Source organism: Corapipo altera, unplaced genomic scaffold (genome assembly GCF_003945725.1).
Source record: "Corapipo altera isolate COAL_440 unplaced genomic scaffold, ASM394572v1 0, whole genome shotgun sequence".
Classification (NCBI taxonomy): domain Eukaryota; kingdom Metazoa; phylum Chordata; class Aves; order Passeriformes; family Pipridae; genus Corapipo; species Corapipo altera.
This window is the reverse complement of record NW_020884872.1, coordinates 31,511,888-31,536,582: the sequence shown is the minus strand read 5'-3', so window position 1 is coordinate 31,536,582 and position 24,695 is coordinate 31,511,888. Positions and strand designations below refer to the sequence as shown.

The following is a 24,695-nucleotide window of genomic DNA, read 5'->3' as shown; positions in this document are numbered from 1 at the left end:
TAAGGGTAGATGCCTCAGAGTCTTCTCAACCTACCTTCAGAGACAGTCTATTGGCTACAGCAGTGACTCAGACTTCCTCTATGGGAACATCACAAATATTGACCTCTCTTTGTGGCAGTATAGACAGAGAACAGTAATGCTCTCTGAGACCTAGTTACTTTTGGAATTGGATGATGTCTAAGGAATCTAATGCTCTGAAAATTTTTAAGGTCTATCTGCTGCAACACTTACTGGGAAAACTGCAGTTGTGTTTAAGAAAGCCAAGGAAAAGGGTGTGTAGCTTGCCTTTATGCTTGACATAGGATTTAAAGTTCTAAATAAATTGAAAGAAATACCCTTCAGAAGTAATTATTTACTTTACTTTTCTGGAGTGGTAAGCCCTAGAACTTTTACCTTTGGGGAAGAAGCTACATGGAGGCCATTGTAAGCATCTCAGTAATATCTTAGATGGCAGTTTAAAAGGAAGGAAATAGAGAAATCACAAATATATAAAAAGCATAGGTTACAATTGTTTTCAGAGAGAGAGGAGGCACCATTTAAAGATCTCTGTAATTACCTGGGAAGCTATTTTCAATTTTGATCACCAATATATTAAATTGGAAAGAGAGAAGGTTAGGCAGCAAGCACACAATTTTAAAAAGGTTCCATAAGAGACAAAATAAAATTAATAAATTTGCTAATTAGGGAGTGTGTTGTTGGCAATATTTAGATCACAGGTAGTCTTTCACATCAAGGATCACTGCTAAAGCTTGACTTCATGTACAGATTTGTTATGGAGTGTTACTGAGAACAAGGTCTGGGAGGAGTTGCATTTACTTCACTGGATTGCTTCTTTGAAATAGAAGATGTGAGAGGAGAAGGCATGTAAAAGCTAACAGATTCAGACATAAGTAAGCCAAAATTGGCTTGTGTTAGAAGGAAGCTTCACTTACATTTGTTTTCCTCCAGCTGTTCTCACTGCTGTAAAGTAAAAATGAGGCAGACTCTTATGGCAGCTCCTTTACCTACTAGTCACAGGATATGACTTTGAAAGCTGCTATGAAACTGATGATGGTAATATTAATTATTTTAACTGGAACTTGCACATGGTTAGTTCCTGAAATACTAAAACCTTTAGAAGAATGACTGAGAATCCTTGCTGTAAGTATGAAAATCTGAAATGTGTTATATTGTTAAATTACCAACTTGTGCTGCTAATTTTTATGTTATGAATGACCTCGGTGGTCCAGAGTCAGTGAACTTGAGACTGTGGTCCTCATTTTGAGGAGCCGTTTCATGGAACAACATCTGTATCAGCAGTTAAATTTCTTTTGGATGAGTTTTGCTTCCTGAACGTGCACTGCATCAGATAAAAATAGGAGCTGTTGCACTAAGCTTTTCATAATGTTGTCAGTACTGCTGTTTTTTTAACAGGACAGATTTTAGTTTTGAGCTTTTTCACTGTCTTCAGATTGGTTGGAAATCAGTCTAAGAAGCATGACATAAGCTTAACTCTTCCTGTGTTATGTGTGCTTTAAGAGTGCCTTGGGGCTCTGTGGAAGTCAATAGATTGTCTATCTTTGGCCATCTAGTTTGAATTTTTAATTTAATGACTGCTTGGAATGAATATTAGTGTAGATAATCACATTTCAAAATACTTTAACATATAGTGTCTTTATTAAAAATGTCTATTACAATGATGCACTTCCTTCTTTCTGCAGAGGTAGTTAGTTATTCTAGCATGGTTGATGAATACAGTTCTGAGATACATGTTTTCTAGATCTCTAGAGATGCTATTAAACAGATTCGGTTTTAGGTCTAAACTGTGTCAGTTCAGAAGAATCTGCATAAACTAGAATATCTTTTCAGGATCTGATTGTGGTAATCCTACTCTAAAACATCACCTCATGTGAAAGCATCTATGGGTTCTGTTTTAAGAAGTAACACAGAAGTTTTCTCTTTTTCTTTTCTAAAGAGAAAGAGATTTCAAATAACAAATGGGCCTCCCAGATGACTTATTTTGTATCAGGAGTTTGGGGAGAGGGAGAACAGATAGGTATTTGGAGCCGATGATGTTTGTAAACCAGCTTGTTCCTCTGAATAGCGTGTTGATGAGTATACCCAAGTTGTTTATCTCAGTGAGGTCTAATGTACAAAGAAATAACCCACATGCCTCACTGTGTGTATAATTTAAAAGGCAACATACATTACTGAGCATATATTGTGGTTTTTGGGAGGAGTTTCAGGCACCAGTTTAGTATAAAAACAGTTGCAGAAAGCACTAAAAATAGAAATAAGAAATCTTATATTCCCATTAACATACAACAAAACAAATTATTGAATCTCTTCTTCAAGATCTGTTTTTAAGGGAGAAAGAATGTGTGAAGTCCATAGACATGCTACATTTGAAAGAAAGAGGTTGATACAATCTGGTTTGTTTAGTTGAATGATTTATACATGACCTATGCAGATTTACCTGAAGACTGTATTGTTGCAGTTTAAACCTCTTACTGATTGCTCTTGTTTAGACAATATAGTACTGTTAACTACCAGATGTAGTTAATTGGCTGAAAAACAGTTTCAGCGTTGTGCGCATTCTGATTGACATCCATGAATAAAGTATTTTACAAAATCTGTGAATGAAATTGTGATTCTTCATGCTAATAAAATTATAAAGTATATAGTAGTTTTGAAACTATCCAGCACTGACACTGTTTTTCCAGTGTTTGTGATGAGATGACACACAGATTTCTTCAGAAGAGCAAATAAGAAATATTTTATCTTTTTAATATTTATCTTAATAAAATTAATAACTTTATCTTTTTATAGATGTGACTTTTCTAACAGAAGACAAGATATATGAAATTCTTGAACTATGTCGAGAAAAAGAGGATTATTCCCCTTTAATCCGGGTGATTGGGAGAGTGTTTTCTAGTGCCGAAGCACTGGTACAGAGTTTCCGAAAAGCCAAGCAGCACACCAAGGAGGAGCTCAAGTCCCTTCAAGGAAAGGATGAAGACAAAGATGAAGATGAAAAGGAAAAAGCTGCCTGTTCGGCTGCAGCTATGGAAGAAGATTCTGGCGCATCGTCGTCTTCGTCATCAAGAATAGGTGATAACACACAGGGAGATAATAACCTCCAAAAACTAGGCCCAGATGAAGTGTCTGTAGATATTGAAGCAGTCAGACGGGTCTATGATAGGTTACTTTCTAATGAAAAAATAGAAACTGCCTTTTTAAATGCACTTGTGTACTTGTCACCTAATGTGGAATGTGACTTGACTTACCATAATGTGTACTCTCGGGATCCTAACTATCTGAATTTGTTTATTATCGTTATGGAGAATGGCAATCTTCATAGCCCAGAATATCTGGAAATGGCTCTACCGTTGTTTTGCAAAGCAATGAGCAAACTACCCCTTGCAGCTCAAGCAAAACTGGTCAGATTGTGGTCTAAGTACAGAGCAGACCAAATTCGGAGAATGATGGAAACATTTCAGCAGCTCATTACCTACAAAGTCATAAGCAACGAGTTCAATAGTCGTAACCTAGTGAATGATGATGATGCTGTTGTTGCTGCTTCAAAGTGCTTGAAAATGGTTTACTATGCAAATGTAGTAGGAGGGGATGTGGATACAGATCATAATGAAGAGGAAGATGAAGAACCCATCCCTGAATCAAGTGAACTAACTCTTCAAGAGCTGTTGGGTGAGGAAAGAAGAAATAAAAAAGGTCCTCGAGTGGACCCACTGGAAACTGAACTTGGTGTTAAAACTATAGATTGCAGAAAACCACTTATCCCTTTTGAAGAATTTATTAATGAACCACTGAATGATGTTCTAGAAATGGACAAGGACTACACTTTCTTCAAAGTAGAAACAGAAAATAAATTCTCATTTATGACCTGTCCCTTCATATTGAATGCTGTTACCAAGAACCTGGGATTGTATTATGACAATAGAATCCGGATGTACAGTGAAAGACGCATAACTGTACTCTACAGCTTAGTTCAAGGACAGCAACTCAACCCATATTTGCGACTTAAAGTGAGACGTGATCACATCATAGATGATGCACTTGTCCGGGTAAGTCATACAGCAGCATGGAACTTAGGTTTGTTGGTTCTGACTGGTGCAACCTACATGGGCCTTGACTAACTGAAAAGGACTTTGTGTGAGTGGATATATACTGATTTCCTCTAGGAGAATCTCAGATACCTTTACCAGATTGTTTGAATTCTAAGTGTGATGCTGAAGATATGTGTGTTCAGCAGAACTACTACTCAGAGTGGTTGCAGACTTAGATGTTTTAAAGTGTCATATAGTTCTTATTCTCCCTTGTCAGACTCTGCATTGTTACAGCTCTTAACAGTGAGAGTGACCACCTTCTGTTTCAATACTTCTTCTTTGTCCTCTGGACTGTCCTGGATCATCTTTTGATAGTAGGGTTTTTCAGATGGAAGTTGGAATTAAAACCTTTCAGTCGTGTACTCTTCTTTTGGACTTCTGAACTTCTAGAAGTAAAGCGTTGTTGCAGGTTGGTGCAAATACTGACACGACTGAGAAAGGAGAAGACAGACAATTGAGAAATGTACTGTTTTAAGATTAAAACCTACTCTCTACCAGGTTTTTAATTTAAGAATACTCTTTGTAATTTTGCTTCCTATCAGACATACAGTTGTATCCAGTTATGTTTTGTCCATTGATGTAATGGGAGTTTTTCCTTTACTGTTCAGCTGAGGGATATGTAAATACAGGAAAAAAGGGTGGGACAGTACTACCTCTTAAGGAGAGGATGGACTAGAAGAACATAAGAGCTAGTTTTAGGGAGATGTTCTTTTTAATGTCAATTACAGCAGATGGAAAGCAGAGCTTCCTCCTGATGATGATAATTGGAAGGAAAATACATAAATATCAGGAAAGGCATTCTTCCATATACAGCTTGTTGGGAAAGAAGTTGAAATCTTTGGGGACAAAAAAAAAATGTTTAATGTTACTTAGACAGCTCGTGGGCAACATCAACATCATAGTTGCTGCAGCAACTATGTTGCAATCAGGCCACAGCAGTCACTGCAGTGCACACTCTTGGTCGTTAGGAGATTTAGGAAATTTAAATCAGATTCAGCTCAAACATACTGATTTGAATTGTGATGCACTTGCAACAGCCCTTGCATAGCCTAGCAGTTTGGAGTTACATGCCTGGGCAGTTGCCATGGATCCTTGTATGACTGTTAATTTAAGCTGGCAGAACATGCTAAATGATGGTGACCTGACTCTGTCAAAGCCCTGAGGAAAGTAAGAATTTTAAGCTGTTTATTCTGGGACAGAAAATTAAGGGAAAACATAAAATTGTTCTGAATTCAAGAAGTCTGAACTGTAGTGGTAGTCATCAAGACCAAGTGCAACCCAGGCATTTCTCAGAAGTAGAAAGTAGATTATATTCTGTAAAGTGGAGATGAGGCAGACTCACCATCCTGGCTGGAGGAAGGGACCGTGTAGTTTCAAACAGATTCTACAAGGTAGCTGTTGTGGGATGTTGTGGACCTGGGGAAAATTGTATCCATAAATGTATGTAGTGGGTACAGAATCCACCTTTTAATTACTGATACGTCTTAACTGATAATATGGAGTATCAGTGCTCAAGGAATAGATTTTAAATATTCCTCAGGAAGTGTTCAGAGTTAAAAAAGAAGTGAATGAAACAATACAATGTTGCTGTTGACCATAGTGTGCCTATGTCTCTTTCATTTGTTTCTTTTAATTTTAATATCAAAAAGTATGCAATAGCAATACATTTCAAGAGCCCAGAGTCTCTTCAAAGAAATTGTAAAGTCCTCTTAAGGGTAAAAAAGATGATGGCAAGTACCTAAAAGATGGAATGTAGAAGTTGAATGGAAAATCTGATTTTCTCAACTTGGTAGCACCTAGCCTTATTATCAGGAAGCAGGCTTAGCATAAGCAAAGAGGCCTATTTTTTTCCACACTGTACCTTAAAATGGTGAATGTCTTTGCCTGGAACTTGTAACTGTTCATGAAAGAAAAATCCATCAAAAGCTAATGGACGTTAAAGGCATTCTGATGTGACCCACACACAAACCTCAGGGAGCCCCTAAGCTGCAAGTGTGTTGGTGGCTGGAAAATATTGCAGGGAAAGTGCTGTTCTACACTGTCCTGCAGTTCCTTCAGCGAGTGCCTGATCTGTTCAAGAATTGCATGCTGTTGTTACGGGCACTTTCTGCAACTGGTTGAGAAGTGATTTTAGTAATTTTCACAATTTGTTTCCACTTCCTAATTGGTATGAAATAGGTGTGGAGGAAGCTCTTAGTCTTACATCTTAAGCTTTAAAGCAGCTGGCTCTATTTCTGGTGATAGTCAAAGATGGGCACTGAGTGCACCAGACCTGTGTCTTTACAGAACAGTCGGTGCAAACTTTTTTGAGATATACTCAACTCAGTTATATCAAATAACTGATAACTTCCTCATAAAAGCATTTTCAGGAATATTGACTAAAATGAGGTTAAGATGGTCTTATTCATATTTTCCTTGTTGATGCTGGGTATTTTTCAAACAAATATAACTATCAACCTTCATAATTTCTTGCAAATGGACTAAGCACTGATCTTTTCACGCTAAATAGTTGAGCTAATTAAGTTATTTCCAAACTGGCTTTCACCTATTGATACTTAATATTTAAGTTTTTATAATTCAGTATATATATTGTCTCACTTTTTGGACTTTATTAAAGCAAATTTCAGTACTGGTAAGTGATTTTTTTTTTTGTTACTATTATTACTGTTGTACTTTTTTCTTTTAGCAAGAATTTGAAGCAATACCTTTTAAATACTTTTGAAGCAATAACTTGTTTCAAGTTGCTTATTAAGAGACTCTTAGTTCACCCTGAAACACATACATCTAAGGAAAAAATGTCTTTACAGATTCATTGTTCAATTTCTTTTCATGTATGAATCTTGCCTTGGAAACTTATTTTTCCTTTTTTTATTGAAAATTATTTAATGAAACAACATGTTTTCTTTCTGTTATATACTTCCTCTATGCTTACTTGTATGTATGTTATTCTGAAAAGTCACTTGGGGACAGGAGTGGAACGTTGGAATATGTGACATCCTAGTCCCCACTTTTTTAAGGAACCCTTACATTTGAGATTTGGTAGCTCAGTTTGCAGTTCTTGAAAGCAGTTAACATGCTTTCTTCTGTCTAACAGGTTTAATAGGTTAGCTGTACTCCTGCTGAGTCACAGTACATGCACGTGGTAGTAATGAAAGGAAATATATCCTTAAATCCCCTCTTCTGCCTTTTCATCCCGCAGCAGCTATTTCTTTCATCCCTTTCTTCTGAGTTTATTCTTCCCCCACCCCCATGGCCCACATTAGATGTGGCTTTATTCTCAGGCAGCAGTAATTTAAAGGGTGTGAGTTATGACACACAAGTTCTGCAAATGAAAATGTGGTGGATTCCTTCAGCTGAGTCTGGCTTGTACTTGCTTGAAAATTAGAGACTAACTTTGACAAATTTCACATGTAATGTAGACAGCTAGCAGGCAGCAAACCTCTCCTGCATGTAAATGACTGTGACAACTGAAACCAATAGGCAGATTCTCTCATATATTAGCAACCAGGTACTTCAGGAGCTTTGATATTCTTTTAGACTGTCAGTGTTTCTGTGTCCAGATGAAAATGTCAGCACTAGTCTGCCTTGGATGCAGAGTATGTGTGACTGCTGATGTGTTCAAGCTCTGAAGTACAGCTGGGGAGGGCACTACTTTGTCACTGTAACTATTGCTTCACATGTCATTTTTTAGAAAAATGTATTGACTGACTTATGTCATGATGTGTCACTGATATTTTCAAACTTTAATAAGCACTGTTCTGTCATTTTTGCCATCTAATGTGGAAAATATTCCTGCCACTGCCCTAAAGAGAGCTTTTATGCTACGTGGCTAGAATTTGAGGTGGTTTATGATCATTTTTAACCATTTTTAATTGAATAGAAATTAGTCGAGCTACTATCAGTTTTAAGCAGGTAGGCAAACTCTGGTGTTACATTAAGCTTCTAAGTGTTTTTTTATTTCTGCCATTCAGTGAAGATTCCCATAATTCAGGAAAGCACAGTGTTATTCTGTAAGCAAAGTAGAATCACACCATCTCTTAAGTTGTGGTACAGTATCATGTTTCAGCAAACAAAATACAGATGTTCTTTATGACATGGTCTCTCAGCTTTCAGCTTTTTGATTCATAGATACTCAATTTTTGATGCTCCTGCTCTAGACCTGCTACACATGTGCTTTTTAGGAATTCCCTGCAAAATGTAATGATGATTTCAATGACTTGGCCAGTCAAACCATCATGATATAAAACTTCAGTAATTCACACGTATAGATTGTGTTTATCCAGCAACATCTGTGTTGACAAGATTGAGGCAGCTCTGATTATTATAAACAACAACAAAACAAGAGGGGAAAAAAAAAACAACGAAGAGCCAAATAACTGTAACTAAAGGTCATAATTCCTTGCTGCAGAAACACCGCTGCAGTTCTGCTAAAATCCAGTGCCTCTGTACTACTGTGTCTAATTGCTGAATTCAGTTTTTCTTGTGAAACATCAGTGTTGACACAGATGTTCGAAGGAGCAGCTAAGCCTACAACTGTCAGTTGAGCAGCTTAGCAACATTGTCCTGCTTATAGAATTTACTTCAAGGAGCATGAGCATCAGGCTTTGCTCAAAATACTAACTTTTGGGTAATCCTGTATCTGACTCCCTTGCACACAAGCAACACGCTGTTCCAATCTGCCTAGCCAACGTTTCTCAACTAAGAGTGTTTCCTTCCCCTTTTTTTTAATGCCGTTTTTCTCAGTAAAAAAAAAAAAAAATCATTGACATTTCTTTAGTTGCTCTATATGTATAAATATGAACTGGGTAGAACCCTTCCCAAATCTTCACACTGTGACAGAGGGTTACTGTCCCAAAAGAAATGCAGCGACAACACTTGCTTTCTCAGAACCCATTCAAATTCATAAACTTGCAGTATACTAAATTACTGGTAGTAAATACTACAAAACCAATTGGGGAGAAAAAACCAAAGCTTTATTAGTACTGGTTTTAAGTGGAAGGAATTCAGACAGGAGAACTTGTGTCTCTCCAGCTTGAACATATAACCTGTATTTACAGTTTTAAAATAACTTGTAGTTCTCTGCTTTTAAAAAGTCACAGTTGTACTTGGAACATGGCTTAAGCTCCATTGTTATCATAGTCATGAAAATAAATCTTTTACACATCTGTAAGATGCATAGTTTTAAGATTAACATAAAAGGCAAGGTGCTAAACTGCACTGTTATGGAAAGCATGGGATGAGAATACCAGTGACAGGGGAATTGCAGCAGAAGTATTGTTGATAAAATACAGTGAATTTCAAAGAATAAATGTTATTTGGTCTCCTTAGGGGCAAAAATATTTTATTGTAAATGATATACAATAGAATACCAAACACATTAGGTAGTACATAACTAAGTTTTTCAGAAAATCTTATCGTTTACCTGATTGAGATGTAGACTGATCTCGCTCTCATTGTTGGGGTATTCATGGCTTGCCTTCATGCTTTTTTAACTGAGTTTTATATCCCATGAAGTCAACACTCCCTCTCTTTCTGAGTCTAGTTTTCAGTACCAGGTAGTGCAATTTTTTCTCCACATGCTCCTTTTACATGAGGTGCTGCAAAGTCTTCAAACCCATTATGATAACCACCCTGGCTCTGTCACCCATCCGGCCCTGCTGTGCTGCTTGGAACATGGGCTGACTTGGCAGTTAGTAGGAGAAAATGTGTCTTGCTGGTGGTGTAATTTTATGACTTGATGGTGTCATTATTGCTGCCTTTACCTTCTCTGTTCTGTTCTGTTTTACTTTACACTTCTGTAGGAAATTTCTGGGTTGTAAAGAGTGTGTCGGCATGTGTGTGTGCATAAGGTAGGGTAGCAAAATAAAAAGAAATGGTTCAGCATGTTAAGGACACTTGGTAAGTACAATTTGCACTGGCCCAAATGAGAGGCAAATCTCACCAGTAATATTGTCTTGGTAGAGGAGTGTACAGGTCCATCTGTGCTGTGGTTTACTGCTTTTGAGTTTTCTTTGCCACATAGGTATGTTTAGTGTAATCGTGCTGCATAACTTTAACCCCTGTGTTTATGCTTTTAAGCAGCATACTTCTAATCAGCTGCAAAATATTCTTGCTTAACTTTTGATTTACTGAAAGAATACATTTTTGTTGTAAGAAAATGAAAGACCTGGCAATGTACACTCACAACCCAGAAGGCCAACTGTGCCCTGGGCTGCATAAAAAGCGTTGTGACCAGCAGGTCGAGGGAGGTGACTGTCCTCTTCTACCCTGCTTTGGTGAGACCCCACCTGGAGTGCTGCTTCCAGCTCTGGGCCCCCAGCATAAGAATGACATGGGCTTGTTGGAGCAAGTCCAGAGGAGGGACACAAAAATTATCAGAGTGCTGGAGCACCTCACCTTACAGACTGAGAGAGTTGTGTTTGTTCAGCCTAGAGAAGAGAAGGCTCCAGGGAGACTTCATAGCACCTTGCAGTACCTAAAGGGGACTGACAAGAGCTGGAGAGGAATTTTTTATGAGGGCACATAGTGACAGGACAAAGGGGAATGGCTTCAAATGACAGGAGGATAGGTTTAGATTAGATGTTCAGAAGAAATTCTTTACTCTGAGAGTGGTGAGGTGCTGAAACAGGTTGCCCAGAGAAGTTGTGGATGCCCCTTCCCTGGAACTGTTCAAGGCCATGCTAGATGGGGCTTTGAGGAAACTGGTTTACTGGAAAGTGTCCCCACCCATGGCAAGGGACTTGGAACTAGATGGTCTTTCAGGTCACTTCCAACCTAAACCATTTTGTGATTCTGTGACCTGTAATGGCCGTTATATAGACTTGAAACCCTTTATTATGAAATGTCAGAACTTCTGTTTGGCCTTAACTGAACTTCCATTTTCATAGAAGCAATGCAGTAGATCTATTTAAAGGCACTGAAGAAATAAGAGCAAGAGATTTTTGAGACTTCCTCATAAGGGTTGAGGACAGGGGATCGCTTTGACTATAATATTAGTGTCTTTTTTATTTCTGGGTCTTTTCTCAGCTCTTTGTTTGAGAGATGCAACTACTCATCAAAGGCTTGTTTTCTGTTTTCCACTCTGAAAACATATCTTTGTAATCCCTTCAGAAAACCATTTATTGTCAAACATGTAGATCAGATTGTAGACTCTTTTCGTTGTCAGATGAATTTAATTATCCCAGTAATATATCTTGTTTTCTTCCTGTTTTCTCTGAATTGTGTGCAACACAATGATAACTTATTTAAAATAAGTGCTTAGAAGAATAGAAATAGAGAAGGCTAACAGACTATGAACCTTAATGGGCTCACAGATCAGATCTGTGGATTCTGAAATGTGTGTAGAGTAGTTTGGCATTACTGTTGGTTTCTGTGCTGTTTTACTGTTGTGATTTATGCTTGCTTTCTTAAGTTTGGAGGGTAGTTTTGACTAAATTCTTCTAGTAAACAGATTTACTAATGAATTATTTCTATCTGTTCACTCAATAGCTAGAGATGATTGCCATGGAAAATCCTGCAGACTTGAAGAAGCAATTGTATGTTGAATTTGAAGGAGAGCAAGGGGTAGATGAAGGAGGTGTTTCCAAAGAATTTTTTCAACTGGTTGTGGAAGAAATCTTCAATCCAGATATTGGTATGTGTTCTAATAATTTACTAATTTAACGGATTGTTCTCACAAAAGGTTTACCTGGATGATCTTTGAAGGTCCCTTCCAGTATGGATTGTTCTGTGTTTATACATTGCCTTTCTATATCCGCTGCTGCTTCTCTCTGAAGCTCTTCAGATTCACTGGTGATCATGAGAGTATTTGACACACATTGAGGTTCATTGTCATCATCAATCATCCTCCTAAGGAGGAATGATGAGAGGAGTAACTGTGTGTAGTTAGTGAGAGCTGTCATTGCTTGTTTATATACAAGTCAGTAGTACAGGGTTTCTTTGGAGGGTTCCTTTGTTGTTCTCTCACCTTTCTCCTCACTTTGCTTTGTGATTAGCTTCTAGAATTAGTAATCAAACCAAAGAGGAAGAGCTTCTGCAATAAAGCAAGAGTAGGACTATGGTGAGTTTTTGAGTTATTTCCTCCCCTTCCTCCAGCTTAATAAATCTGGTAGTCTCAATTCTACAGATCCAAAGTGTGGCCATAATGTCAAATTTGATTGTAGTTAGTTAAGAACCAAGAGTAATCTGATATATTGGGGCCAAAAATTAACGTTTCTATTGTAGCAGTCACATCTCCATCTTACCCTGTTTTCCCTTGCTTCCTGCACCAGTCTTTTATGCTTCTGTCTTTGTACATGCAAGGACATGCTGCTTTTGGTATGCAGCTTTTCTGCTATTCTGAAAAGATTAAAATGTTATAAAATTATATGAATACTTTGTGTTGGAATAGAAATGAGATCTTCCAGGTTCCTATACTAATTTAATATATTCTATGTGATCTATGATGTCACATTGTACTTCATTGTACTTCCTGTAATGGCTTCCGTTAAAGAAGCTCAACAACCATTAGTTGATTTGGTTTCATTGGACAGTTTTAAAAGAGAAAGCTTGGGTTTGTAGCTTAGAAAATTGACAAAAATACACAGAAATGCGTTTTGACCAGGTTAAAGAGGAAGTCCCCAGAGTCAGTAACAGAATATGAACCTTGGCACTTGCCCTTCACCATATACAAGACAGTTCTTATAACAAGTGGTACAGAACCATAGGCAAGTCTTACTCTGAAAACTATTAACTTGGAGAGATTTGGAATCTGAGATAGCAAACTTACTTGAAATAAATTAAAGTATGGCAAAATAAGGAAGTCTTAGTACTTTGACTGATGAAGTTATTTTTCCAATGCTAAATAAATAGATTTTTAACCCAAGTTTATCTTAACAGAACTTGTATGGGTGCCTGTATTGAAATACTCTTTTTTAATAATGCTAAAGTCTGCTTCAGCTAAGATCCAGCCAGTGTATATGTACTTACTGTGTTTATAGACTAGATGTGCATGCACATTTTAAATTTTACTTCCATATTCAAAATACAAAAAAGTATGTACACTTTTTGTATTTGTAGTAACTTGGGGGATGGGGGAAAGGACATTTATTGGCTTTTGGCATAAATATGTAAAAGCAGAAAATGGAGCTTGCATTCACAGTCATCTTTTCTTTGGCACCTATTAATATGCATTGCAGCATAACAGTTTATGTATGCACCATATGTACCAAGTGTGCCTTTTGTTGATTTTTAAACACTTACTTACCTGAGAAAACAAAGGAGATCCTTTGTTTTAATGGAATTTAAAGTTTCTGTCCTCTAATAGGTAGGTATGGAGCGATGTATATTGTTGTAATAGTTTTTTTCAAGTGTTTCCATATTAGACTACCTTAAAGTTTTTCTCAGAGGAGGCAGTACCTCAGAAAAAATATTGGATTTATGAGCAACAGTCACCATGGAAAAAGGGAAGAAGTGATAACTTCATATAATATCCCTAGCAACACTATACACTTGTTTTCCTCTTACTGAAGATTCCAATTTCTTCTGGTGTTTCATTATTATTTTAATGTACTGTAGTATTAATTTTGGTCAGGGAATAAAATATTGTAATTCACATTAAGATGTTTCCAGATGTGGATCTGAGTAAACTGTTAATCCTTCTTGATTAGACATTTGGTGGATTTGTGTGTTTTGTGTTTTAACAGTTTAACTCTTCTGGCATCTTCCAGAAAGTACAAGTCATATTGCTTTTATGTACCAGTAATCCAGAAGTTACTTTAGTCAGTTCAGAAAATGGAACACAGGATTCTATATAATTCTATATAGTGTTTCTCCTATATATGCCTGAGTTGCTTATCTGTTTCTGATTTTCCAGTTGCCTTATCTGATGTGTCAGTCTGTTATTTGTGTGCTTCCTGAATAGCTGACCCTGTCCTAGTACCTTACTGAGATAAATAATCAATTTTGGGGAAAAGCCAGTCCCTGAATGAGCTTGCAGTTCATATCCTGACATTGAATGAGAAATCAGTCTTTATCTCTTGGCTGAAGGTGACATTTTCAGTCCTTAAGAGTGATTTTGTGGCTCTGTTTGTGTGGCTTAGTAATCAGTTTGTACATCTACATAGCTTGTAAATAAGCATATCTTTTAGGAGCTGCAAGATAACTCCCTGTGGCAAATGTAGTCGATATTCTTGACCACCTGGTTCTGACTTGTAGTGTGTTGGGAATAAGGAGCCTGGGGAACTTTTTCTTAGGTTCTACCTGGGCATCATGACACTTACCTGTACAAGCAACAGGTCACTGGGACTATACTTGTCCAGGGCAGTCTCTCTCTCCCCTTAAGTCTATGGGGTTTGCATTTATCTTGTTTCAGTATCTAGTCAGGTAAGCAATGGGTTTTATTGTAGGATTCATTTAAATAATTTATAGCCTGTATACAAACTCTGGTTTCATGAAGAACTATCTTGTGTCTTGATACAACCAAAAGGGTAAGAGACTCTTTGCCTGTCTCTTGTCCGCAGAGTCATATCCTCTCCCTGCAACTTCTTTCATGTGCCCGTTCAGGTGTTTCTTGCAGACTTCAGCACTCAGCTCATGAGTTGGGCAGAAACTGGTCACCTGAAATAGTAAGCTGAATGAAGAGAGGGAGACAAAGCAGAATTACTCCCTTTGAACAGTGACAGGCTGTAAAATTGCAGCTCCTCCTGTGGTCCCATGGTCCATTTTCCCCTCAAGTTCAGATGTATGTAATAGCTGCAGAAACAATGGTCCTTGAAACAAGCAAAGAAATCTGTTGGGCATCTAACTCTAAAATCATGTGTGATGGTCAATCCCTGCTCCATCTTCATAGTTTCTAATGCAGTCACAGGGCTGCATCTAGTCCTGTTCCTTTGCTGGAACTGGCCTGAAAAAGCCTTTGAGGAAAGGCTGTCACTTTTTAGTAACTGGAATCCTTCAGGATTGTTTCATCCACATGGTTTTTGATTGTGTTCTTTTCTTGCTCTGTTATATTTGTCAAAGTTACAATTGATGTTGACAATGTGTTGCTGGTTCCTCAGAAATGGCAGGGGATGAAAGCTTGCATAGGTGCAGCTTCGTGGGTGTTGCAGGTATTGTATCACAAGTCTCTTGCATATTTTTAGTGGTGATGTGATTAACAGTGTTTTGAGCAGCTCCAGTTTACCCTAAGGTAAATAGTTTCTCTTTGCCATTAAATTCAGTATAATGTTAAACATGTTTTCAAGGCTAATGCAAATGGGTTAATAACGATAAGTTTTATGTGCTGTTTTTATTGAATTGTAACAGATATTGTTCAACTTTTTTTTTTTAACAGGGATGTTCACATACGATGAATCTACAAAACTCTTCTGGTTTAATCCGTCCTCTTTTGAAACTGAGGGTCAGTTTACCCTGATTGGCATAGTACTGGGTCTGGCTATTTACAACAACTGTATACTGGATGTACATTTTCCCATGGTTGTCTACCGGAAGCTAATGGGCAAAAAAGGAACTTTCCGTGATCTGGCAGACTCTCATCCTGTAAGTTCCTTATGTTCTTTGAGTTTATTAATATATTTTCCATGCAATAACTTAATGTAGATTTAAATTAAACGCAAGATCACTGTTAGAAGTGGAAGTGAAATAACCAGTGACTCATGTGAAGAGTCTATATTTGTTAAAATAAATTCATAAGCAATAAAGCCTCTGGTTTGGAGGAGGCAGAACTGTAAAGTCAACAAATAGGGCTGAGTATCAGTAAAGCTTCGTTTTATTTTTTTACTGCATGAATTGCTAAATATCATTAAGCACTATTAAACATAAACAAATATTAATGGTATCTTCCCAAAGAGACTTCTAAAATTAGGCTCCTTATAGCTATTTGTAGAAGTAGATTTCTAGGAAAAAAATGTCAAAGTAATAGTAGACATGCAAAGGTGTGATGCTCCTATTTTTTGTCTAAAGCAAAAGATGAATATCCCTACAGTCTGGGAGCAGTGATCAGCATCCATCTTCCCCACCCCTTCCCAGCCAGCAGCTGTACAAAAGCACTGAGCTGTACGTGGTAGGTAGAGCATACAAGTGTCTGTGCAGGATGTCTTGACCGTGCTCCACCTGCAATCAGAGATCACCAGTAGCTTCCCCTCATCTTGGCTGGTGTGAGTTGTTAGTAAGCTTCATTTAATTTCAAATGGTGGGACATTCCCCTTTTATGAGCAGTTATGCAAAATCTTAGGCTATGCAAAGAAGATGAATAATGATACTGTTTAAAAAGAACTAACTTTTCATTTTTGAAAATGAGGCATGTGTGACCAACAGATACATTATCCAGTCTGCTTTGGGTGGCTACATACAACAGTGTACCAGATTCAACCAGGTTTTCTGTATAATATTGAGAAATAAACAGTACCCCGAGTTTCCTTTGATTTTTATTATATACTCAAAAGCTTTTGTGACAGAAAAAGTGGATTTATTTCTACAGAACAAGGCAGTCAGGGCATTTCCTAATCTTTCTCCTGTGCTCTTATGTTTCTCCTCTGACACCTACACTGACTTTTAAAATAATCCTTTTTTAACTCTTTGTATTCTAATATGACTTAAACACTTCAGAGCTTTTCAAACCAAAATGAAATTCTCAGTAGTCAAGCCTCACAGTGTTTTTTCTAATGCTGTACAGCATGAACAATAGGGTTTTCACCAGCCTTCACCACCAACAGTTCCAAGTCCAGTCATTTTCAATACAAGTTATTTTTAAAGGTTCTGTGGAAGAATCAAAAAGACACAGATAGTGAGAGGTTGAGGCTTACTTTCAACAATAAAACCGCTAAGGGGAAATTTATTACTTCTTGCACACAGTTGTTGCTTTTACCTTCCCTTTGCATTCTCTAGCTCTGTAAATCTGTCTCAGCCAAATAATTGTTCCTTTTCTGCATAGCCTTTGGTTTCCAAGAGAGTCTTGGACTTTTCCTAAGGCATAGCAGGGAGGAAAGCTGGTTGCTCCTTTGAATAGAGCAAACTCTTCCAGGTAATTTCAGATTCCACTTGGTAAATTCTGACCTAACTTGTGATTTATTTTTTGTTGTTCGTAAATGTCTTCTTATGTTAAAGACTGCCTCATCTGTGTTGCTTCAGGATTACTTCCTATGTGGTTTGCGTTTTATATCAAGATGTAGGAGATAAAAACCTGCTGCTTGAACTTTATCTGATATAAAATACAGCATTTTCTTTGATTTTAACACATAAATGTTCCACTTAGTAGTATAATGTGTTCTGGATGCCAAAAGTAAATACTGTTTCAAAAGAGTTAAGAAGAGGCAATTAATGGCTTTTAAGCTGCAGGTTTGACCATTGCATTTAGGAATATTGCTGGGTACTGATAGGCTCTTTTAAGAGTTATATTCATTTCCATGTTTCTTTTTTATCTTAATATCTGCTGTTTTTCATTTTTACAAATGCTGAGCTTAATAAACCATTGTTTGGACTGCCATGGGAGATTTCAGGTGACTTGTGTCATAGAATGTAACAACCCTTTTTTAAGGCAGGTGATTTCATGTCCTCTGGTATTACTTGGTGAAATCTATTGAAGCTTATTTTTTGACAGAGATGTATTTCTTATTCTGTTAGGTTCTTTACCAGAGCTTAAGAGACTTGCTAGAGTATGAAGGAAGTGTGGAAGATGATATGATGATAACGTTTCAAATATCTCACACGGATCTCTTTGGCAATCCAATGATGCATGATTTAAAGGAAAACGGTGATAAAATTCCTATTACAAATGAAAACAGAAAGGTACGCTCAACTTTTTAAGCAGAATCTGTCATCCTGGTCATGGGTCATGGCTAGGCTTCACGAACGAAGATTTGGGAAGGGCTTTACCCACGTTTGTTACAAGCACGCTGGTAAGATGTCGCTACAGGGCTTTGCAAATGTGGGTAAGGCCTTCGAGCCTGCACAATGGATTTTTTAGGTGAGACGCAGTGTGCGCGAAACTGAACCCACCCTTTAATCCTAAGGTTCGTCTGCCAGGGCCAAGGGAGCTTGGACGGTGACAGCGAGGTCCTCAGGACGTAGGTTTAATTAGAGTGACCTTCTCTTAGATGGATGGCCTTACAGGGCTAATCAAACTCCATCTGCCCAGGTTTAGAGTTGTCCTTCTCCTCTGTGTGCTCCGAGGCTCCCCCTCTCATCTCCCACAATGGCACAGTCCGTGCTGGCAAAGCTCCCCTTTCTCTCTCTCCTTTTCATACCAGGGGCTGGGCCCGAGCGCCAGGGGCCGGGCCATGCCATGCGCCCACATGCCAGGCCAGGGGCTGCGAAACAGAATCTGTAGTTCTTAGATATAATTACTATATGTAGAATTATGTAGTACTCTATAAAGGTTTGGTCTCACTTATAATGTAAATTTAAAAGCCTTTTAAATTTGGCATACCACAGGGTAATTGTGAATGGAAAAGGCTCCTCTTAAAGAAAGCATTGATACATACATGTGTAGCTTCTGAGTGTGGTGTTCGGCCTGTTTGAGCAACATTGAGACTCGTTCTTTGTTGTTGCTGAATAAAACCTGAGCCCAGATAATCCATGTAGAATTATAAAATTACACATATTTTGGGGTCTTGTATTTTTGGGAGGTACTTCAAGTGGCATGTGTTGAAGCACTAAGGGATTTATTTCCTTGCAGGAATTTGTCAATCTGTATGCTGACTACATACTCAATAAGTCGGTAGAAAAGCAGTTCAAGGCCTTTCGGAGAGGATTCCACATGGTGACCAATGAATCTCCTTTGAAATATTTATTTAGACCAGAGGAAATTGAATTACTTATTTGTGGAAGTAGGGTAAGAATTCTGAATGTACACCAGAGAGTGGAGCTTTTTTTGATCCTAGATATATAATTAGTGGTCATCTTTAAAAATATCATCTTCTTACAGAATTTAGATTTTCAAGCACTAGAAGAAACCACAGAATATGATGGTGGCTATACAAGAGACTCTCTTATTATTAGGTAATTTTTTTCTAATTTCTAAAGATAAAAAAGCACTTTATCTGCCTGTGTCTTAATAATGAATTTAATATTTTAACTTTTGGTATTTTTCTAGTACTGGAGATGCAAATGTCTTATGTATAATTTCACTTTACTCAAGTATTGTTATTAGAAAAGAGGAGATGATATAAGCATTGTTGAATCAGTATTTCGTTAGGAAATAGGAATAATAAAATAAAGTAAGAATATCTGCAGAACACTTCCTAGCCAAGTTAATGTTTTAAAGACAGTTAAACTGCAGTGTTTGGATAATACTTCTGATTTCTACTTCTGAATCTCATTGATTGGTAAATACATTCTGTTAGTTTTGGTTTATGAATACAACTTGTAAACTTGATGTTAAGCCTAATTAGAATTACTACACCTTCGAAGCTCAATTACTTTTGAAAGTCTCATTTATACCAAAGAAAATTTGCAGTTTACTTACTTTTTGATTTCTTCCTTGGTAGGGAATTCTGGGAAATAGTCCATTCATTTACAGATGAACAGAAAAGACTATTCTTGCAGTTTACAACAGGCACAGACAGAGCCCCTGTGGGAGGACTTGGAAAGTTAAAGATGATCATAGCCAAAAATGGCCCAGATACAGAGAGGTAAATAAAAAGCAAACATTTTTTGTGTTTGTTCATAAATGGAAGGGAATTCTGTGCTTTTAAGTTATTAACGTAGTTAAATCTGAAAGTTGAATCCATAAGAAGAGTAAATTTCCTTTAAATGTATTATTTTGTACTTCTGAAATAGCAATGTATTTCTTTTGCATGTACTGCATGTTCCCAGATCTGAATTAGTATCTTGTTTGTTTGTTTTTGTTTTCCCCCCAGGTTACCTACATCTCACACATGCTTTAATGTACTTTTGCTTCCGGAGTACTCAAGCAAAGAAAAGCTTAAAGAAAGATTATTGAAGGCCATCACATATGCCAAAGGATTTGGCATGCTGTAATAAATATAACAAAAGGGATTAAAAAATGATGGTGATGATGTCCCTGTCCAAAAAGGCCATAAGATAGTGAGCTACAGTAGTCACCTGTGTTTGTGCCTCCCTTCTTTACTGGGGACATTGGGCTGGAACAGCAGATTTCAGCTGCTTATATGAACAAAATCTTTATTTTTTCTTTTAGCGTGAAAGTGTTACATATTCTTTCACTTGTATGTACAGAGAGGTTTTCCTGAATATTTATTTTAAGGGTTAAATCACTTTTGCTTGTGTTTATTACTGCTTGAAGTTGAGCCTTTTTGAGTATTTACAAGAAAACAAACTGTACTCTCCCAAGGAAAATATTGCCATCATTTGTAGACCATGTAACCTTCAAGTATGTGCTATATTTTTGTCCCTGTATCTAATCAAATCAAGAACTGTACTTTTTGAGAAGTTTGCTTTTGAAACTTGAAGTCTTGGAAAACAGTGTGATGCAATTACTGCTGTTCTAGCCCCCAAAGAGTTTCTGTGCAAAATCTTAAGAATCAATAAAGATGGAAGGGAGAACTTGGAATGTTAAATTGCAGCCTTGAGAACTTTACTTTAGTCACAGCACAACAATTAAAATTCATTTCACTATATGTTGTCTTCACATGTCTTGTAATAAACTGTGTTTTTAATTAGGAAACATTTCTTAGCATATGAAAGGATAGAAATTTTAGTTACTTTTTTAAAAAAAGAAGTTTACTGGGGAAAGTGCATTTTCAATGAACAGCTTTAGAGTAGGGAGTGAAGTGTCTCGAAAAAAAGATAGGAAGTTTTTGCTTTATTATAAAAAAAGCATGTGGAAGTGCACTTAAAATGAAGTTTTATTCTTAATTGCCTATTATGTTGACATTTTAAATAGACAATCCAAAGTCTTCCCTACATGTTATGTCATCATCATTTATTTAATGAATCATTTTTCCTACCTATCAAGGCACATGATCAGTGTTGCGCCATAATCTAAAGGGATGGCTACTGTATTTTAATCTCATTTAACAATAAGCAAAATTGAAAAATATTAAACATGAGGCCTACTTCATGTTGTACACTTCCAACCATTAAACTGTTAGAAAGTAAGTACTAAGGTTATGTTCATCTACTACATAAAGTATTCAGTAGGTTTTTAATTTAACTCTACAAATCATATCAGAAATAAATCCTTTACCTTTCGTAGTCTGTGTTTAATGTTAATTTCTCCTGTTGCAATATACGATGAAGGGATTATGCATTTTTAAGTGGCGACATAACTGGCATATCTCTTTTGCAATACAAGCTGCAGCGGGTGTGCAGAGCTGAGCTTGTGCCTTGACAATTGCTATAACTGGCTACTACCGATCAAACCCGTGACTGTGTGGAATTGGCATTAAGAGGCATAGTTTTGAAATCATTGGAGAAAGAAAAGATGTCTTTCAGGACTATTTTAATAAATTCTTTCTAGTAATAGAAACAGACAACTGTTATGTAACTATGATGCTGAATAAAACAATGACCTTTTTTCACCACGGTTCAGTGAAAAAGAAAACAAGTGACTTCCTTACTTTGATAAATTGGATATTAAATTATTTGGTTAGAAAATGTTCTAGTACGGCATAATTTGAGGGTTGCAGGTACAGAAACTCCAGAAGCAAACTGTAGTGATGTGGGGTCCAGCCATGTTCCTCTATCAAATCCAAGCCAATGCCAGATGGCCTGGACATGGGGACTGAAACTTGTTGGGGAGGGCAAGGTGCTGTCTGTCTTCTGGCCTTTGATCTCAAGGTGGACCTTAGGACATGCCTTCTTGAATGTCCACCTTGTTGCATGTCCCTGAAGAGGAAAACACAACATATCCTACCTCTCAGTAGTGTGGCTGACAACAGATCTTTGCTGAGCCCTTCAGGTCTGGAGCATCTTTTGCTGTAGGTGGTGAGAAGAAGATTTGCTGAGTGCCTTGAGGTGCTTCGTTACAAGTATGAGAACATCTTGTTACTGCTGTGTGGTATGTACTGCATCAACAGTCCAATACTGTAAGCTGTATCCCTACAACTTGTTTTATTCTGATGTGGGTATGCCCAGCTGATAGGTATACATGATTCATGTTGGGGTTCTTTATGTAGGTCTAAAAGCTATGCAGACAGCATAATTGGATAGCGACACAAAGTCTTCCAACTGAGGTGTTGACATTGTAAATATGCTTTTTCTGTTTTCCTTTAGCATTAAGATTAAAATAGTACATAATCGTATTGGCCTTTAAAAGCGTAAGCTGTTTGTCGAGTCATTTTCAGGTAAGATATAAATACTTCATATTTGACTGATTTCTCATTTAAATATATACTGCCTCCCCCAAAATACCACTAAGGAGATAGTTTCAATATCTCCATAGTGGTGTTATAAATGTCCCGCAGCAGCAGTTGATAAAGTTTAAAATAAGTAAGTCTTGAAGTCTTGTAGCTGCAGGCTGCATTCCTGCCCTGCAGAAGTGCCAGTCAACCTTCTGTTGCTTGAAAGCGAACATACCATTTTAAGTTTTTGGGGGTTTGTTTTTTTTTGGGGGGGGGAGGTGGCAGCTCTAGGCACACACAAAATGTCTTGCATCCTCACTTAGTCCTTCAACAGCATTTAGCATATTTTAGGTCTACAAAGCTTACCTTGGAAACTTAAGTGTACTTATATGTCACTGAAATAACTCTCATGAGTGAGACAGAAGATTCCTCTTCCAAGGTAGGAGTCTGATGCCAGTGTGCTGGTGCTCTCTCCACAGGGTGTCCTTAATACGTTAACAAGAAAACATGTGGGATGTCTCAGCATTGCCTCATTTGTCATGAGAAATGCCTCTTCAAGTATCTCCTTCTGCACCCTAATAGAAAGCTTTTGCTTCTTGCGAAAAAGATTTCCGGAATGGCCGTCAGGAGTGAGCACAGTTCAGTTAACTAAGGAACAGCATTTTGTGAATTTCTGACTTCGCTTGTCTTCCATTTGGCAGGCAGCAGCCTGAGACGGGACTGTGGCAGCCAAGGGGACCCCTCCAACCCTGCAATTTGAGGAAAGCTGATGCTGGAACGGGCTGACAATAGGCCCAGGGCTCCAAGCAACTCTGTGTTTCAGCAGTCAGTCTGTGCCTCTCACCCAACAGTGGGTTTCGCTGCTGAAGCAGGAGCTTCGTACCACATACAATACCACGCAGGTGTGAGGGACCTGGTGGGCTGAGCCTCCAGGTAGCCTGCAGTGTGGGCTACCCAGATGCTTGCCTGGATTTCTGCTCTGTGGAGCAGGGAGTTGGACACAGGTTTCCACACTGCTGATGTTCTGCAAGAGGACAAACCCCCACATCATCAGCTTTAAGGTGTTTCCCTGGCACTGTTGCAGGTAAATTTTTAATCTCACTAGAGGATTAAAAATTTCCTGGTTGCCTCAAGAATTTTCAGGATGAAGATGTTTCAGTTGGATGGAATGTTGAGTTGTGCCTTATTTATTCTGCAGAAAAACTCCAGTGTTTCAGCATGCAAGATGGAGCAGGAATTTCTTCCAAGTTTAGCTATGCAAAATCAAGCCTTTCCTGACAAGAGTCAAGTTTATTATGTTTAATCTCACTCACAAGGGTCTGTGAGGTTACCTACACTTCTTGTTTATACTTAAAAGTTTAATTAAAGTTGTCACCAAATTTGTAAGACCATCAAGGACTTAATTTTATTTTAAAATTTAGTTTTGTAGCATATCATGGAAGGGATGCTGTTTTGGAAATAAGAGTTAATACTGGCATTTGTCTTTAGACAGGTCACTTCTCACCCAGAAAACCCATGAAATAATGTCATTGTATTTTTCTCTAGTGCTGCATCTAAAGGTGTCTTCAGCTGTTGATTTGTTTTATTTTTCATTAACAAAATTAAAATGTGTGTGAAGGTGGTTTTAGTTGCAGATGTGCATCTTTCCAATATCCAAGTATAGTTTTGTTCTATTCTGCAGTAGGATACATCAAGAAAGTGATCCTGATATATAATTGAAGTTTACCTACTGTGCTTGTGTTTATGAATGTCTTGCTCAGTATTATATCCTGCTTTGGGATTTCTGTGTAGAGAAATGTCTAAGAGTCAAGGACATTGGAGGTGCAAGTAGAATGATGCGAATCATCATTCTATTTTAGGACAATAAAGTAGCATTAGGAACTGCTTATGTTATCTTGCTGCATAGGTTTGTGCAGAGTTTTGAGATTAAAAGAGTGAGAGCAGAACTGGCTCTGAAAGTCATACAGCGATTGCTGGAGTTAGGCTTCTGCCTTTGGAAGGACATGCAGCACAGCTCAGCTATAAACAACTGTGTGTGCAGGGATGCCACTGCTCCTATGGCCTTGGCTTGCAGCTTGTACTGAGCAATGTCAGGTGAAGGTAAAAACTGCAGCAGCCTGAAGATTTGTGACTGAACTATTGTCATGTGCAAAGCTGACATGAAGCCTTTTTTAACTTCGCCAAAAGCTCTGGTGTATCTGCTGTGCCAGTGGGTTCATGTACAGAGAAAATCCCTCAAATCTACCTTCCCACGGCATTCTTCTGCTTCCAGACCTGTACAGTACAGCAGTGCAAGCAGCGATGCTCAGGAGAAACTGTCTGTAACATGGCAACTAGTTGAACTTTTCTA

At 37.7% G+C, this 24,695-nt stretch overlaps 1 protein-coding gene and 1 long non-coding RNA gene across 6 annotated transcripts in view; both read left to right on the top strand.

The window, feature by feature from the left end:
• Positions 1–21,588, top strand: part of UBE3A (ubiquitin protein ligase E3A) — a 54,334-nt gene extending 32,746 nt beyond the window's left edge. For all 5 annotated transcript variants that reach the window (XM_027642390.1, XM_027642379.1, XM_027642410.1 and 2 more), the window contains 8 exons: positions 2,809–4,064; positions 11,595–11,739; positions 15,418–15,623; positions 17,706–17,870; positions 18,760–18,915; positions 19,009–19,082; positions 19,571–19,714; positions 19,943–21,588. In XM_027642390.1, coding sequence (XP_027498191.1) covers positions 2,809–4,064; positions 11,595–11,739; positions 15,418–15,623; positions 17,706–17,870; positions 18,760–18,915; positions 19,009–19,082; positions 19,571–19,714; positions 19,943–20,063 — 2,267 coding nt within the window. In that variant the 3' untranslated portion in view covers positions 20,064–21,588. The remainder of the gene's footprint in view (positions 1–2,808; positions 4,065–11,594; positions 11,740–15,417; positions 15,624–17,705; positions 17,871–18,759; positions 18,916–19,008; positions 19,083–19,570; positions 19,715–19,942) is intronic.
• A 480-nt stretch (positions 21,589–22,068) lies between these two features.
• LOC113946718 lies at positions 22,069–24,070 on the top strand. Its single transcript, XR_003527527.1, has 2 exons — positions 22,069–22,348; positions 22,825–24,070. It is a non-coding gene; the product is annotated as an uncharacterized LOC113946718 (long non-coding RNA).
• The last annotated feature ends 625 nt before the right edge of the window (positions 24,071–24,695 follow it).